This window comes from Aulonocara sp. 'chitande type north' Nkhata Bay, linkage group LG9, assembly GCF_057382095.1.
Source record: "Aulonocara sp. 'chitande type north' Nkhata Bay isolate Kocher_YH1m ecotype deep benthic linkage group LG9, A_spYH_male_GT1.1, whole genome shotgun sequence".
Classification (NCBI taxonomy): domain Eukaryota; kingdom Metazoa; phylum Chordata; class Actinopteri; order Cichliformes; family Cichlidae; genus Aulonocara; species Aulonocara sp. 'chitande type north' Nkhata Bay.
The window spans coordinates 9,377,047-9,390,658 of NC_141352.1; the positions used below are offsets into that span (position 1 = coordinate 9,377,047).

Below are 13,612 nucleotides of genomic sequence, written 5' to 3' on the forward strand. Positions count from 1 at the left end.
TGCACGCTATTTTCTGCAAGTACCGCTGCTTCGCCTCTGGACGCAATCGGTCTCTATCCGATTGTTCAGTGATGACATGACGAATCCTACTTGAGAGAGAGAGACAGTAACAGAGATGGGCAGTAACACGTTACTTGTAATGCGTTACTGTAATCCGATTACTTTTTTCGAGTAAGGAGTAAAGTGAGGGATTACTATTGCAAAAACGGTAATTAGATTACCGTTACTTTCCCGTAGGAACGCTGCATTACTGCGTTACTAAAACCGTGATTTTTTTGCAAGAATGTCTCATGACAGTGACTTAAGCAAGTGCGACGTTCGTGACAACAGCTGTGTGCAGATCAACAATGGATCATATTTCGAGTACGGGAGAGAGTATGAGCGTGCAGCGTTTAAAGCGTGGAAGTACTGACCTTACTTTAAGTTTGATTCCATAAAAAGTGACAAAAACATTAGTGTCCATTAGCATTGTGCGTGGGAAGAAAACTTCTTTTTACAGCAAAAACACCCCCCTAAACTTCCAAGCAAGCTCTGAGTGCGCTACCACGTAATGGGAAATTCACAGAGAAACTCGCGGATTCTTCCACTGACCACTGCGGCACACCTGCACCAGGGTAAACCTCCGCCTACGCCACTCCTGCTTTACAGGTGAAAATAGAGCAAAAGGACCGCTAGTCTTTGATGTTATTTATTTTCTGCTGTGTTTTACTTGCATCTATTTGAAAGACTGAGTGTAAACACACACAAAAAAAAAATTATGTGCTGGAATGTGCAGAAAATAGGTTTAAATATTAAACAAGTCAGAGAATGTTGCATATAATTAAATTTTTGCTTGATGCATAAAGTTAAAAGATTAAAACTAATAAAACAAGTTTTAAAATGAGACTTTTCCATTTGATTACATTTTGTATGATGGATTATGTAGAAAAAGTAGAATTGGGCTGAAAGATCTATCGCTTTATCACCTATTCAGGTTGTAAATCGTGTTTTTAAAAAGTAACCAAGTAACTAAGTAATTAATTACTTTTGAAAATAAGTAATCAGTAAAGTAACGGGATTACTTTTTGGGGGAAGTAATCAGTAATTAGTTACTGATTACTTTTTTCAAGTAACTTGACCAACACTGCTTGTAAATGACCCAGATTATTTATCTTATTGATATTTTTCAAACAGTTAAATCCCTGAACGAATTATACCTTATAATATAGATTAGACTCTTATTTTGAAATTCGGAACGGGCAACTTCCGGGAAGGAAGATCGAACTGCTACCGCTTGCTGCAGAAAAGGTTAATGAGAAGGTTATCGTTTTCCATCTATCTTTAAATTAGCATCTAGCTGGAAGGCGAACAGGTATGTTTTTTGTGTTGTACTTGTTGTTTACATTTCAGACAATTTGTAAATGTATTACTTGATTGTTAATAAGTTTATGAGTGATCTAGTAGGCTGATGCTAGCACCTCCTGTGCCTTTTCTCTGAATTAATTAGCATAACGGAAACGTGGTTATATCAAGTGAATGTTTATTTTGTTTTATGTTATGATTACAGCTCTTACAATGTGTCTATGGTAATTTGTGAATAAATGGGTTGGAATACCCCACCATGGTCCATCCGTAATGATCATTAAGTGCATCGTCTGAATAAAGTCCGGCTGGAATGCTACAGTACTTCCGGGCCTAAAGTAGTCTGCGTTTAATATGGCTTTTGTGTTGTTAACATGTTTAATGTTTTGTATTTTCTTCTATTTAATCTTAAAAAGCTCCTAAAACTGTCAGTGATCCCTGTTGACCTCCCTCGGCTTTTATTACCACTAATCATTTATTTAAGCTCAGTTTTTAAAACCTTAGGATGTAACTACAGCCCAGCCCATGCAGCAGTATATGAATGACTAACCTCGTATTGTGGATGGATTATCTCAGTTGTTCTCCTGGCTGAAGTTTGGTCCTTTTACAGCATCCTGCCATGCGATTACATTTGTTCCTGACCACCGAGAACACTCACGTTAACTAATTTTTTTTGCAGCACAAACCAGCACAAATGTAGCACAAACGTTTTATACCACTTTTATTGGATTTGAAGAAGGGGGGGGCAACTTCCCTCACATCGCCGAAACACATAAATGAAAAGAAGGCCCCTAAACTTATATTTCTATTCAATAAGTTCTATTTATGTTAAAAGGAGGCCTCCTCTCTATCTGAGATGTGGATCATGTCTATGTTCTCACATTCTGCATCTTTTTCTTTCTTTCTCTTGTTATTTCTCTTATTGTAATGCTCAACCGTATATATTTAGATGCATGGATAAATAATAGTGCCTTATATGTTTATATTGTTGTTGACAAATAAAGGTTATTTAAAAAAAACATCGGCCATCTTTTTCGAGTCACGTGTCCAAACAGCATCGAATCAAAGCAGATCAAGAAGAAGGGGGCGGGGCAAAGTGTTTGTGCAGGAGGGGAGTGTCACTACCCGATCCGTACCGGAAACCCGATCGGTACCCCGCATGCGCAAATCTTACGTCACTTCCTCTCTTTGCGACATTCAATATATTTGAATGATGCGGTTAGCGCCCAGTTAGCTCCTAGCATTTCTCAACAGCTCTGCCTTCTTTTCGACTGCCCGGGACATTTAAACAATGGATAATCCGTATACAAAGAAATTCATGCTTTTCTCCTCAACAGAGAGCGTCCCCCGATTGAGCAACAGCGCCGTAAAATAAGAAGAATGGCGCCTAATTACATAATTACAGAGTTAATAATACAGACTTTGTAATATCTCACGTGTAGATTCATCAGCCAGATGAACTGTTTACTGACAATTGGCAGTGATAGCGCACATCATCATCACTATTCCAACAATCCTCTCCTCACAGACAAGCATAAACACACTCGACTATCGCTAAATCAAATTTAACACACGTTTGTAATGACGATAATTCAGTTTATAATAGGGTTTATTCGCTCGGTCAGCAGGTGGCGGTATCCTCGTACACTGGGGAGTACACTGCCATTAAACGAACAGAAGAAGAAGAAAACATCTGCACATGCGCGGTACGGATCGGGTAGACCCGATTTGTACGGTCAGACTTTACACATGCGCAGTAAGGATCGGAGAGTCCTGATCCGTAACTTTCTTTTTATTTTTCGTTTTTGTCTACATTGTACTGAAATGCTTCATTATTGCAAACATTTTAAGATATACTTGTTATTCTTAACATTTTAACAGATACTCTGACCCATAACTATCGTAAAACGCTACGACCGGAAGTAGAAACCTTTCGCGCATGCGGGGTACCGATCGGGCTTCCGGTACGGATCGGGTAGTGACAGGGAGTCGAGCAGAGAGAGCTGCTTTTTCATGAAACGGGAGTAAAGTAGTGAACTTAGAGGAGAGAAACGAACTAAAGTATCGATCATAAACCACTACCAACGTCCTGATCGATATCTGCATCGATCTGCCCACCCTTGTCTCCTGGATCGTAGCTGAGATCAGCGTGAACCACGTGGGTCTCTGCTCCCTGATCTGTTTCCTGTGTTTGGAAAGAGTTGCAGCTTCATCGCGGAGTTTCTCTCGGTTTGTGGGCTCATCTAAAGGTAAGCACCGAGCTAACTTTACTGTGAGTTCAGTTCATGTTGAGTTTAGCTCCTGAATGAGGTCTTCTGCTGCTCTCCTCGGTGTCTGTTCACAGTTTATTGTGAACACGTTGAGAGAAGAGTGAGAGAGTGTTTGGAGAAAAACACCAACTAATCATTAGCTCAGCATGCTGGGAGAAGTTGGAGCAGAAAAGTCTTTTCATTGTCCCTGCAGCTGTTTTTCTGCCTGCACCAAACCTCTACAGCCTCATTTCTATTTGAAGTGATAACAGGAAGGTGTGTGTGTTAGCACACGCAGCTGAAACTGCAGCTGCTAGAACACACTTGTTCATTATCCGCTCAGTCAATAACATTCATCCATTTCACAGACACAGACATGTGTCCTTTATCAGGCTTTTTTTGTCTATAATTTGTCAAATGCATCTTTCCCGGATGATTTTAAGTCATTTTGAGTCAACGTTCAAGTTGCAGTCAGTAAATTCTTATTGATGGAGAGAATTCTTTTTTTTATAATTTTTTTAAAAATCCGAGTCCATGTTAAGAATATTCTTAAAAGTATCTTGATGAATACTTGTTGTAATGTCGTGACTATCGATCAATGGTCATGAGTGCCATAGTTTCACAGTTACTATTCCTAAAAGTAAAGATAAGATAAGATAAGATAACCTTTATTAGTCCCACACGTGGGAAATTTGTTTTGTCACAGCAGGAAGTGGACAGTGCAAAAGTTATGAGGCAAAAATTACAAAAATACAATAAGAATAAATACAGTACACAACTGTACAGAATAGAATAAAATAAAATAAATATATAATAAGATAAAAATAGAATACAAATACAAATACTATATACAACTTTATATATAAAGAGGGCGTCCGCCAAATCCAAACTGTAAATATGATGGCTTTAAATTCAATCCTGGGACACGTCCCTCTCACGTTCTTGTCTCACTGTGATGTTACTGTTTTGTGTCCCAGCTGATCAGCAGGAGGAGAAGAGTTTGACAGAGCACCAGGTGAACATTTTCAGCCGTTTGGACTCAGCTCAGCTGCTACAGTGGAAATAAATGTCATCAACACAAAAGGTGAAGAACATATCACTTTTATCAGAATCAGAAAACTTTATTTATCCTCAAGGGGCAATTAACAAACAACCGAGCAGCATACGTTGAAGATAAGGACAATAATAACAGGCAATAGGAGTGAAATAATAAATACACAGAATATACAGTATATACAGTTTTAAAATTACAGTTTTAAAAATTAAAGTGACTGAAAGATGAATAAATAACAGTAAGTGACAGCTTTTATTGAAACTGTGTGCACTTCATCAGCTGATGCTTGTTTGTCAAGATTGGAGAAGTTTCAAGAAGAGGCTTATTGACATTTTGTATGGTGATACCCAGGCTGAAACGAAATACAGTTTCTCTCGTTTTTTTCCTTTTTTGCCTGTCCCATTTGTTTCTTTTGCCATCAGAATTATTGTCTAGAGACAAAGAAAGATGCCCAACGGATTTACTTTACCAAATGGACCATCCCGGCCTTGCTGTATTAGTCTATTTGATTTACCTTTGCTTTTATTGTTTATTTTATTTTCACTTGCTACACACGGGACAGATATGACTGGGAGAAAGAAAGAGGGAAAGAAAAACAGTGGGGAAGAGGAACTGTGATAAAGGGCAAAAAACAAAAACCAACAAATCTATATATATATCTATCAATCAATCACCTGAAATACAGTTTCTCACCAGAATCTACAGTGCAATAATCAATAAAATTAAAAAGGAAAATGGCTTAAAAAAAGAAGAGTAAAAAGGCAGTAATAAATTAAAAGGGTAAATAACAAAACATCTAAATAAAAAAAAAAGAAAACAAAAACTCAAGTCTAAATAGTCACGCTCATACAGGTAGCAACAGTCCTTTCACAGAGTATTGTGTGCATCTGGGGAGTATATTGTATGCTATATGTGTGTGTAGACAGGAGGCATCACAGTAAAGCCGTGCTAATAGTTGAACGGATGGGGAGGTGAGGTTTTCTGGGCCTCCTGGGGGAGTGGAGATGCGTTTGTGCTTTTTTGATAACTGATGTGGTATTAATAAAGAAGGACAGGTCTTCTGTTTTGTCTTTATTGTTTATGAGATTATGGGATCTACGCCACACTTCAAGCTGCTCCACATCCATTCTATAAGTGGACTAATTGTTTTCAGTAATGAGACCAACCACAGTTGTCTTTGAACTTCACAATATGATTAGCACTGAGTCTGGCTTACAGTAATGTGTGAGCAGACTGAACAGCAACGGGCTCAGGACACCCCAGAGGAAAGCCTGTGCTCACCAAGATGGTCTTTGATGTGTGACTGCCTCTTGTCACTTTGTCAGGAAGCTGAAAACCCAATTGCAGGTTGCAGGGTCCACACCTAATAGCATCAGCTTTTCCACCAACTGCTGCAGAATGATCGTGTTAAAAGCTGAGCTGAAGTCGATGAAAAGGACTCTGGCAGAGGGGTGTTCTTCCTCTCCAGGTGTGACAGCATAACACGGAGTGTGGTAGAGAGAGGTCATCTTCTGTAGATCGGTTGGTCCTGTATGCAAACAGAGATTGACAGACCACATGACTTTCGCGCATTGCATGTTGGGTACGAGTGGCAACAAAATCTAAACACTGCATCAAGCGCTAGTATTTCCAGCACCGGTAATCATTAATTCTGCGGTTTTAATCCCTACTTGCATTTTATTTGCCTCCAAAACAGTCATGTACAAAAAAACGGAGAACACGGCAGGTCCGTACAAAGACAGACTTGAAAAAAAGGAAATCTTTCATCACGCACATATTTATTATTATATGGTCCTAAGTGTGAGTGCATACACTCACAAAATGTTTAGTAATTTCAGATCCCTGCAACAAGCCCAGGTCCAGTTTACTTTGTTGATTTGGACTATTCCATTTAACAGATGTGTTTTTTTTTCTTTTATCTCCTGTACAGGCCAACACAATCTATTTGTCGTTTCAGGTTGTAGTATTACACAACTTTCAGATCAAATAGAAATAAAATGAGTGTTTCGTAATTCGTTCAATTCTCTTTATTTATAACTGGCATTATTGTTTCATTCTATTATAGAATCTTACAAGAAAGAGGCAAAATTGTATTCAATTGTGCTTTATTAGCTGCTTCGGCAAAGAAGCAAATCAACAATGCAAAAAACTCCCAAAAAACATTGCAAAACAACATAGTGGAAAACAGTTATTCATCACTTGATTGCTTCAATACAACACTTGGGCACATATATGCAGAACTTTTCATGGCTGTTTTGATATCGCTCTCTCTCTTAACAACCATATTCATGAGTCGCTGAAATGTAGCTGGAGCACTGCGTAAACCAAAACCCATGACTGTATATGAATAAAGACCAGATGGCGTGATGAAAGCAGATATTTCCTGAGCTCTGGGAGTCAGTGGCACCTGCTAATATCCCTTCAACAGATCAAACTTGCTCACATATTCTGCTGCACCAACTTGGTCAATACAGTCGTCAATATGAGGCAAGGGATAGGAATCGGGTTTGGTCACTGCATTTACTTTACGAAAGTCTGTGCAACAACGTGGTGATTTATCAGCTTTTTCAACCAACAAACATGGGGAAGCCCAGCTTGATGATGATTGAAATGTTGTTGCACTGCAATGTTGTTTTCCAACATGTTGATGCGGAAGGAGAAAAGAGAGAGCCTGACAGACTGACGGATAAAGGACGAACATGATATGGTTTCAACAAATTAACCTGGCAAAGTTGATTTATTTTCCGGCGATCTGGTGTAGCAATCTGATAATTCTGTTCAGACAGTTTCTGTACCACGGTGTAAGGCCCAGCAAACCGTGCCTGGAATGGTGACCCTGCAATTGGAAGAAAAGCCAAAACCTGGTCACCCGCACTAAATTGCTGCTCTTCAGAACGCCGGTCATGAAAATATTTCATCTTGACCTGAACCTTTTCAAGGTTCTGTTTCGCCAACTGACCTGCCACATACAGTCCGTGCCGAAAACCATTAACCTAATCCATCAAGTTCACTGGTGGTTCACCTGACAACCACTTATCGCACAGCATTGTCAATGGTCCCCGAACTTTGTGGCCAAAGACCAAGTCATTTGGGCTAAACCCAGTACTCTGGCCGTCACAGCATAAAGAGGGAAACACATCATCATGTAGCAATTTCAAATATCCAGTGGCGTTGAGGTTTCCATTGATGAAGAATGGACCCACTATCGTTGTACCCCATATACCACACCAAACCATCACTTTTGTTGTTCCAACAGTCTTGGAGGGATCCATCCAATGTGGGTTAGAGTCAGACCAATAGCGGTGGTTTTGTTTGTTAACTTCACCATTCACATAAAAGTTTGCCTCATCACTGAACAAAATCTGCAGTGTGTTCCTCAGCCAGGACACGTGAGGGCATGATATCCCATACCACGTGTGTTGTACCGAGTGTATTGCCTGAAAAGGAACTACTTCAACCTTTGGTTTAAAACTAGTGTTAGTGGAGGAAGTTTGAAGGTTGAGTTTGTTCCACGACTGCATTTCACTCACTGCCTCTGTTTGTATCGCTGTCACTGCAGGACCAACATGGAGCAAGAAGTCAGCGCTCTCAGGAGGCCGACAAACCTCACAGAAGAACGGGGGAGAAAAAATACAGCTGTGATGAGTGTGGAAAGTCGTTTTCCCTTTCTCAAAACTTAAAAACTCACCAGCTCATCCACAGTGGAGTTAAAGCGTACAGCTGTGACTTCTGCCGACAGTCTTTTCACCATCCTGACAGCTTAAAAACACACCAACTCATCCACAGTGGAGTTAAAGCATACAGCTGTGAGTTGTGTGGAAAGTCTTTTACGCAGAGTGCATACTTAAAAACACACCAACTCATCCACAGTGGAGTTAAAGCATATAGCTGTGAGTTGTGTGGAAAGTCTTTTACCCACACTGGAAGCTTAAAAAGACACCAACTGATCCACAGTGGAGTTAAAGCATACAGCTGTGAGTTGTGTGGAAAGTCTTTTACCCATGCTGGAAGCTTAAAAAGACACCGACTCATCCACAGTGGCGTTAAAGCATACAGCTGTGAGTTGTGTGGAAAGTCTTTTACCCGCGCTGAAAGCTTAAAAACACACCAACTCACCCACAGCGGAGTTAAAGCGTACAGCTGTGAGTTGTGTAGGAAGTCTTTTACCCACGCTGAAAGCTTAAAAACACACCAACTCATCCACAGTGGAGTTAAAGCGTACAGCTGTGAGTTGTGTGGAAAGTCTTTTACGCAGAGTGCATACTTAAAACAACATCAACTCATCCACAGCGGAGTTAAAGCGTACAGCTGTGAGTTGTGTGGAAAGTCATTTAACTGGGCTGGAAGCTTAAAATCACACCAACTCATCCACAGTGGAGTTAAAGCGTACAGCTGTGACTTCTGCGGACAGTCTTTTCACCGTCATGACACCTTAAAAAGACACCAACTCACCCACAGCGGAGTTAAAGCATACAGCTGTGAGTTGTGTGGGAAGTCTTTTACCCAGGCTGGAAGTTTAAAAACACACCAACTCATCCACAGTGGAGTTAAAGCATACAGCTGTGAGTTGTGTGGAAAGTCTTTTACCCACGCTGCATACTTAAAATCACACCAACTTTTTCACAGTGGAGTTAAGCCGTATAGTTGTGATGAATGTGGAAAATCTTTTACCCATGCTGGAAACTTAAAAACACACCAACTCATCCACAGTGGAGTTAAAGCGTACAGCTGTGAGTTGTGTGGAAAGTCTTTTACGCAGAGTGCATACTTAAAAACACACCAACTCATCCACAGTGGAGTTAAAGCATACAGCTGTGAGTTGTGTGGAAAGTCTTTTACGCAGAGTGCATACTTAAAAATGCACCTACTCATCCACAGTGGAGTTAAAGCATACAGCTGTGACTTGTGTGGAAAGTCTTTCACCCAGGCTGGAAGCTTAAAAACACACCAACTCATCCACAGTGGAGTTAAAGCGTACAGCTGTGATCAGTGTGATAAAGCTTTTACTCAAAGTAGCTACTTACAGCGTCATCAAGTTACCCACTCCGGATTTAAGGCGTACAGCTGTCACATTTGTGGAAAAACTTTCCGCTGGCTAGTCAGCCGAGACATTCACCTACGCATTCACACAAAAAAGGATGTTTGCTGCTGTGATCAGTGTGGCAAAATTTTTGTGACATACAAAAACTTAGAGCGGCACATGTTTACCCACACTGGGAAGAGACCTTATAAATGCGAACTGTGTGAGAAGACTTTTAAATCTCCACGTTACCTCAAATCACACCAAAAGATTCACAGCAGAGAGAAACTCTACAAGTGCAGTTACTGTGAGGTATGTATTTTTCTTTTTACAGTTGTAGTTAGTTTGAAGTATTATGTTAATGAAGTTTAACTCATTCACTGCCATTGACGTCTATAGACGTCAATGGCAGTGAATGAGTCAATGGGTTTAACTCTTTCACTGCCAATGGCTGGCAGTGAATGAGTTATTTTCAAAACTAAATGAGACATGAAAACTTCATTTACAGAATATTCAGTCAAATCTGACACAATTCTCCTGAAACTTTCCTGATGTTGGAAAAATGTAAAGTTTTAAAAGCTCCTTCCCTTCCTATCAATCTAACATTTACACTCCAATAGATGCATCGGAGAGAAGCTTGGGGTTTGTATCTTGTGGCATGCAGAGTAGAGCATCCAGGAGTTTAATCACCAATCTTCCCAATAAGTAGATTACCTACAAATTAAGAGTCATTGTAAGCCAGTAAGTTGAGTGTTATAATGTAAATAGTAAAATGTAATTGGATGCTGGCACAGATGCTCTTTATTTCAGGCGGAGTTCAAGATAAAAATGTTGAAGGAATTGCCTGACCTTCACTGTCTTTTATGTCTTTGTTTAGAAGCAGAGCGACACAGATGGATCCACTTCTCAACCCTGTCGTCACTGTGGTGGTGAGAAGACGTTCAATCAGCAACAGAGCCTAAAACGACATCAACGCAGACACACTGGAGACAAAATGAACTACTGCAAAGAATGTGGGAGAGGTTTCACCACACCAAGTGAATTAAGACAACATGAACTCTGTCACAGTGACGTCAAAACGCAAGTCTGTGACCAGTGTGGGTCATCCTTCACCACTGCGGATCATCTTGAAGTGCATAAACGATCCCACGCTGTAAATAAACAGTTTCATTGTTACCAATGTGCAAAAACATTCACTTCATTATCTGCTCTGTGCAAACATCAGCAGTATCATGCAGAACCGAAATCATTGGATCACAATGAATCTGAAGAGACAGAAAGATCCTCTTCTGGTTTCAGGGTCAGACTTAAAAACCTTGAGATCAGGCTCCACAGAGTTCAGATGGAGTCTCCTGTAAAAAGTGTCAGCTGATGTCACACTTGGATCTGATTTCTCGACTTTCTGGGATTTAGAAAGTTCGAAAGATATTCATAAGATCATTAAGTTTTTTGTTTTTTTTTTCCTTTAGGGAATTTTACAATGATATAGTAGTCAACCGGCCACGTTCCAGGCTATGGGTGGGGCGCCATGGCCGTCGTGGGCCCCCCCCAGACCCCCTTCGCCTGAGTCGCCGCCTCTGCCTTCCGCACGGTCGGCCCCCTGAACTGCCTCCACATCGCTACCGTTGCTTTCCACACGGCCGGCCTCCGGACTAGCTCTGTCACCTGTGCTACCCACCTGGTCGGCCCCCCGACCGTTTGACTTGTGGACTTTTGTGCCGGCGACCTCCGGGTCGGCCCCCTGACTTACTACTGAACTGTTCTTTGTGCGCCAGTGTTTTTTCGTGCGCGTTTCGTTTTTGGTCTTCTACTGCTCCTGTTTTGTTTTGCTTCGAGTTTTGCTTCGTTTTGTGTTTTCTATTATTGTGATTTTGGTTCTGTTTTTCCTCTGTTTAGTGTTTATTCAGTTCTGCCCATGTATTCCTGTGTTAAGTCCACGTTTCTTAGTCAGTCCCTTGCATGTGTAAGTTCCTGTTTTATTGTGAAAGTCTGTGTCTTATGTCAGTGTGTTCTATTTACGTTTCCCCTGCCTCGTCAGCTGTGATGTCTTCCAGGTGTGTTCCCCTCCTGTTTCCCATCCCCTGATTCCTGCCGTGTGTATTTATAGTGTGTGTTACCTCGTCTTCGTTGCTGGTTTGTCTGTGTTGTTTCCCCCCGGTCTCCCTCCGTATGTATTTCCCCGGACCTCCCTGCATCTTCGTTTCTGGTTTGTTTTGTTAGTTTTGCCCAGTTTAGGTTTTCTAGTTTCATGTTCACCCACCATTGCTGTTTGTACCCACTCCTGTAAATAAATACTCACCTGCACCAGAGCTGCCGCCCTTCGGGTCCTTTCTACAACTCCACACGTCTGCCACACCGGACGTGACAATTTTAACAGAGTGAGTTTTATTAAACATGGACATGTCAAGAATTGGGCCCTTTAAAATTGTACCAGTGCACTTAGAGAAAACCGGTCAGGTGATTATGTGTCGTGTTTTGATGAGCTAATAAAAAGCTCTCTTTTGCTCTCATTTTTTGTAAGCAAGCCTGCAAGATTGAATTAACAGCGCTGAAATTTTTTCGGGACAGCAAATATAAGGTGACCTTTTCCAGATTACAACTGGCTGAGGAGAAGCCACCTGTGGCAACCTGGGAGTTCCTGTCTAAAAGGATTGCCGCATGTCAATCCAGACCAAAAATGATAGATTTGTTTTTATTTTGAGTGAATATGTGTGAATTAGTGACTGTGGGTTAGCATGAATAAAAGGGGACAAACAATTGACTAGGTTGGGGAGAGAAAATTATGATCATGTTGTGACTTTCTGGAAGTTTGATTTAGCTACGATAAAATTTATTCATAAGTAATTGCTTGTATGCTTAAGCTTAATTGATTAGAATGTTTGTTTTCTCTTTGATCTTTTAGTAAAATAAGCGGTTATAATGATTTTCTTATGATCTATTGTGAAAGAAACTGGCTGGGGCCAGTGTTGAGCAGGTTTAATATGCAGTACTTGCAAGTGGTTTATATGTGCTCTAGCTCCCTTCATATTTTGTCAGCATGGTGACCAATAAAACCGCGTCAGGTGAGCATGCTCCGATAACGTTGGGTAAACAGGTAGAAGGCAGCGCTGTTTGAGGGCAGAGAGAAGTTCTAAACAGCCAAGATCGCTGATGGCAAGGACACGCCACATCCAAGATCTGATCTGCCACATATACATCCACTTCTCGCATCAATTCAGACTGACACCAGAGGCAGTGGGAGTCCTCCAAATCGCTGGCTAACGCAGGGGAGCATCAGCAGTAAGTCACGAATATTAAGAATTGTCTGTTGCTCATACACCAACAGCGAGTGGCTCTTTAAAACTTAGCAGGGACACCACTATAAACACAATACATAAATATTTCAGAAACGAGAGATGGCGCCATCTTGGAAAGACTACATCTGGCCCCCTTAAGTTCAATTACCAGTGAACATGGTAAGTAATAAGTAATGGTAATGTGAAAATTTCTTTTTCACTCTGACTTGAGTGAAAAAGAATAATTTTTTCAGAGAGTGCATGTCTTTGCAAATAAAAACAAGTACTGACTGTATTATTTTTGTTGCACAGATTAAAGTTATTGTTAGTGTCATGGTCTGGGTGAGTGCCTGGAAATTTCCACCAGGCTCCTGAGGCTCCTTGGATCTGCCCATGGGCAGGGCCACCACAGCTTCACTCACCTGGAGCTAACTGAGTCAATCAGGCTTAAGCTCTATGCTGACGTTTCTTTGCCAGTTCGTCAACTACTTGATGTTGGTACTACTTGATGTTTCATGTTTACGCTCTCAAAAATGTTATGCTTATGCTGTTTGTCTTGAGCTGCAGGACACTCCACGGTGCAAACACTCACCTCTTTGATTCTGTCAGGGCTCAGAGGCCCGTGGCATGGAATGGACTCAGGTGCAGAACCAAAGACTGGAAGCTTGGAGTG

The 13,612-nt window shown here is 41.0% G+C and overlaps 1 protein-coding gene across 1 annotated transcript; it reads left to right on the forward strand.

Annotated features, from left to right (window-relative positions):
- Positions 1 to 2,988: 2,988 nt before the first annotated feature.
- Positions 2,989 to 11,973, forward strand: LOC147321600 (uncharacterized). Its single transcript, XM_086305662.1, has 4 exons — positions 2,989 to 3,590; positions 4,568 to 4,674; positions 8,204 to 9,976; positions 10,542 to 11,973. The coding sequence occupies exons 2-4, from the start codon at positions 4,657 to 4,659 to the stop codon at positions 11,034 to 11,036; spliced, it is 2,286 nt and encodes a 761-aa protein (XP_086161788.1). The 5' UTR covers positions 2,989 to 3,590; positions 4,568 to 4,656; the 3' UTR covers positions 11,037 to 11,973.
- Positions 11,974 to 13,612: the final 1,639 nt, after the last annotated feature.

Excerpts from the sequence above, each read along its gene's own strand:
- LOC147321600 (XM_086305662.1), top strand. Across the intron at positions 9,977-10,541 it reads ACAAGTGCAGTTACTGTGAG|AAGCAGAGCGACACAGATGG; the intron begins GTATGTATTTTT and ends GTCTTTGTTTAG.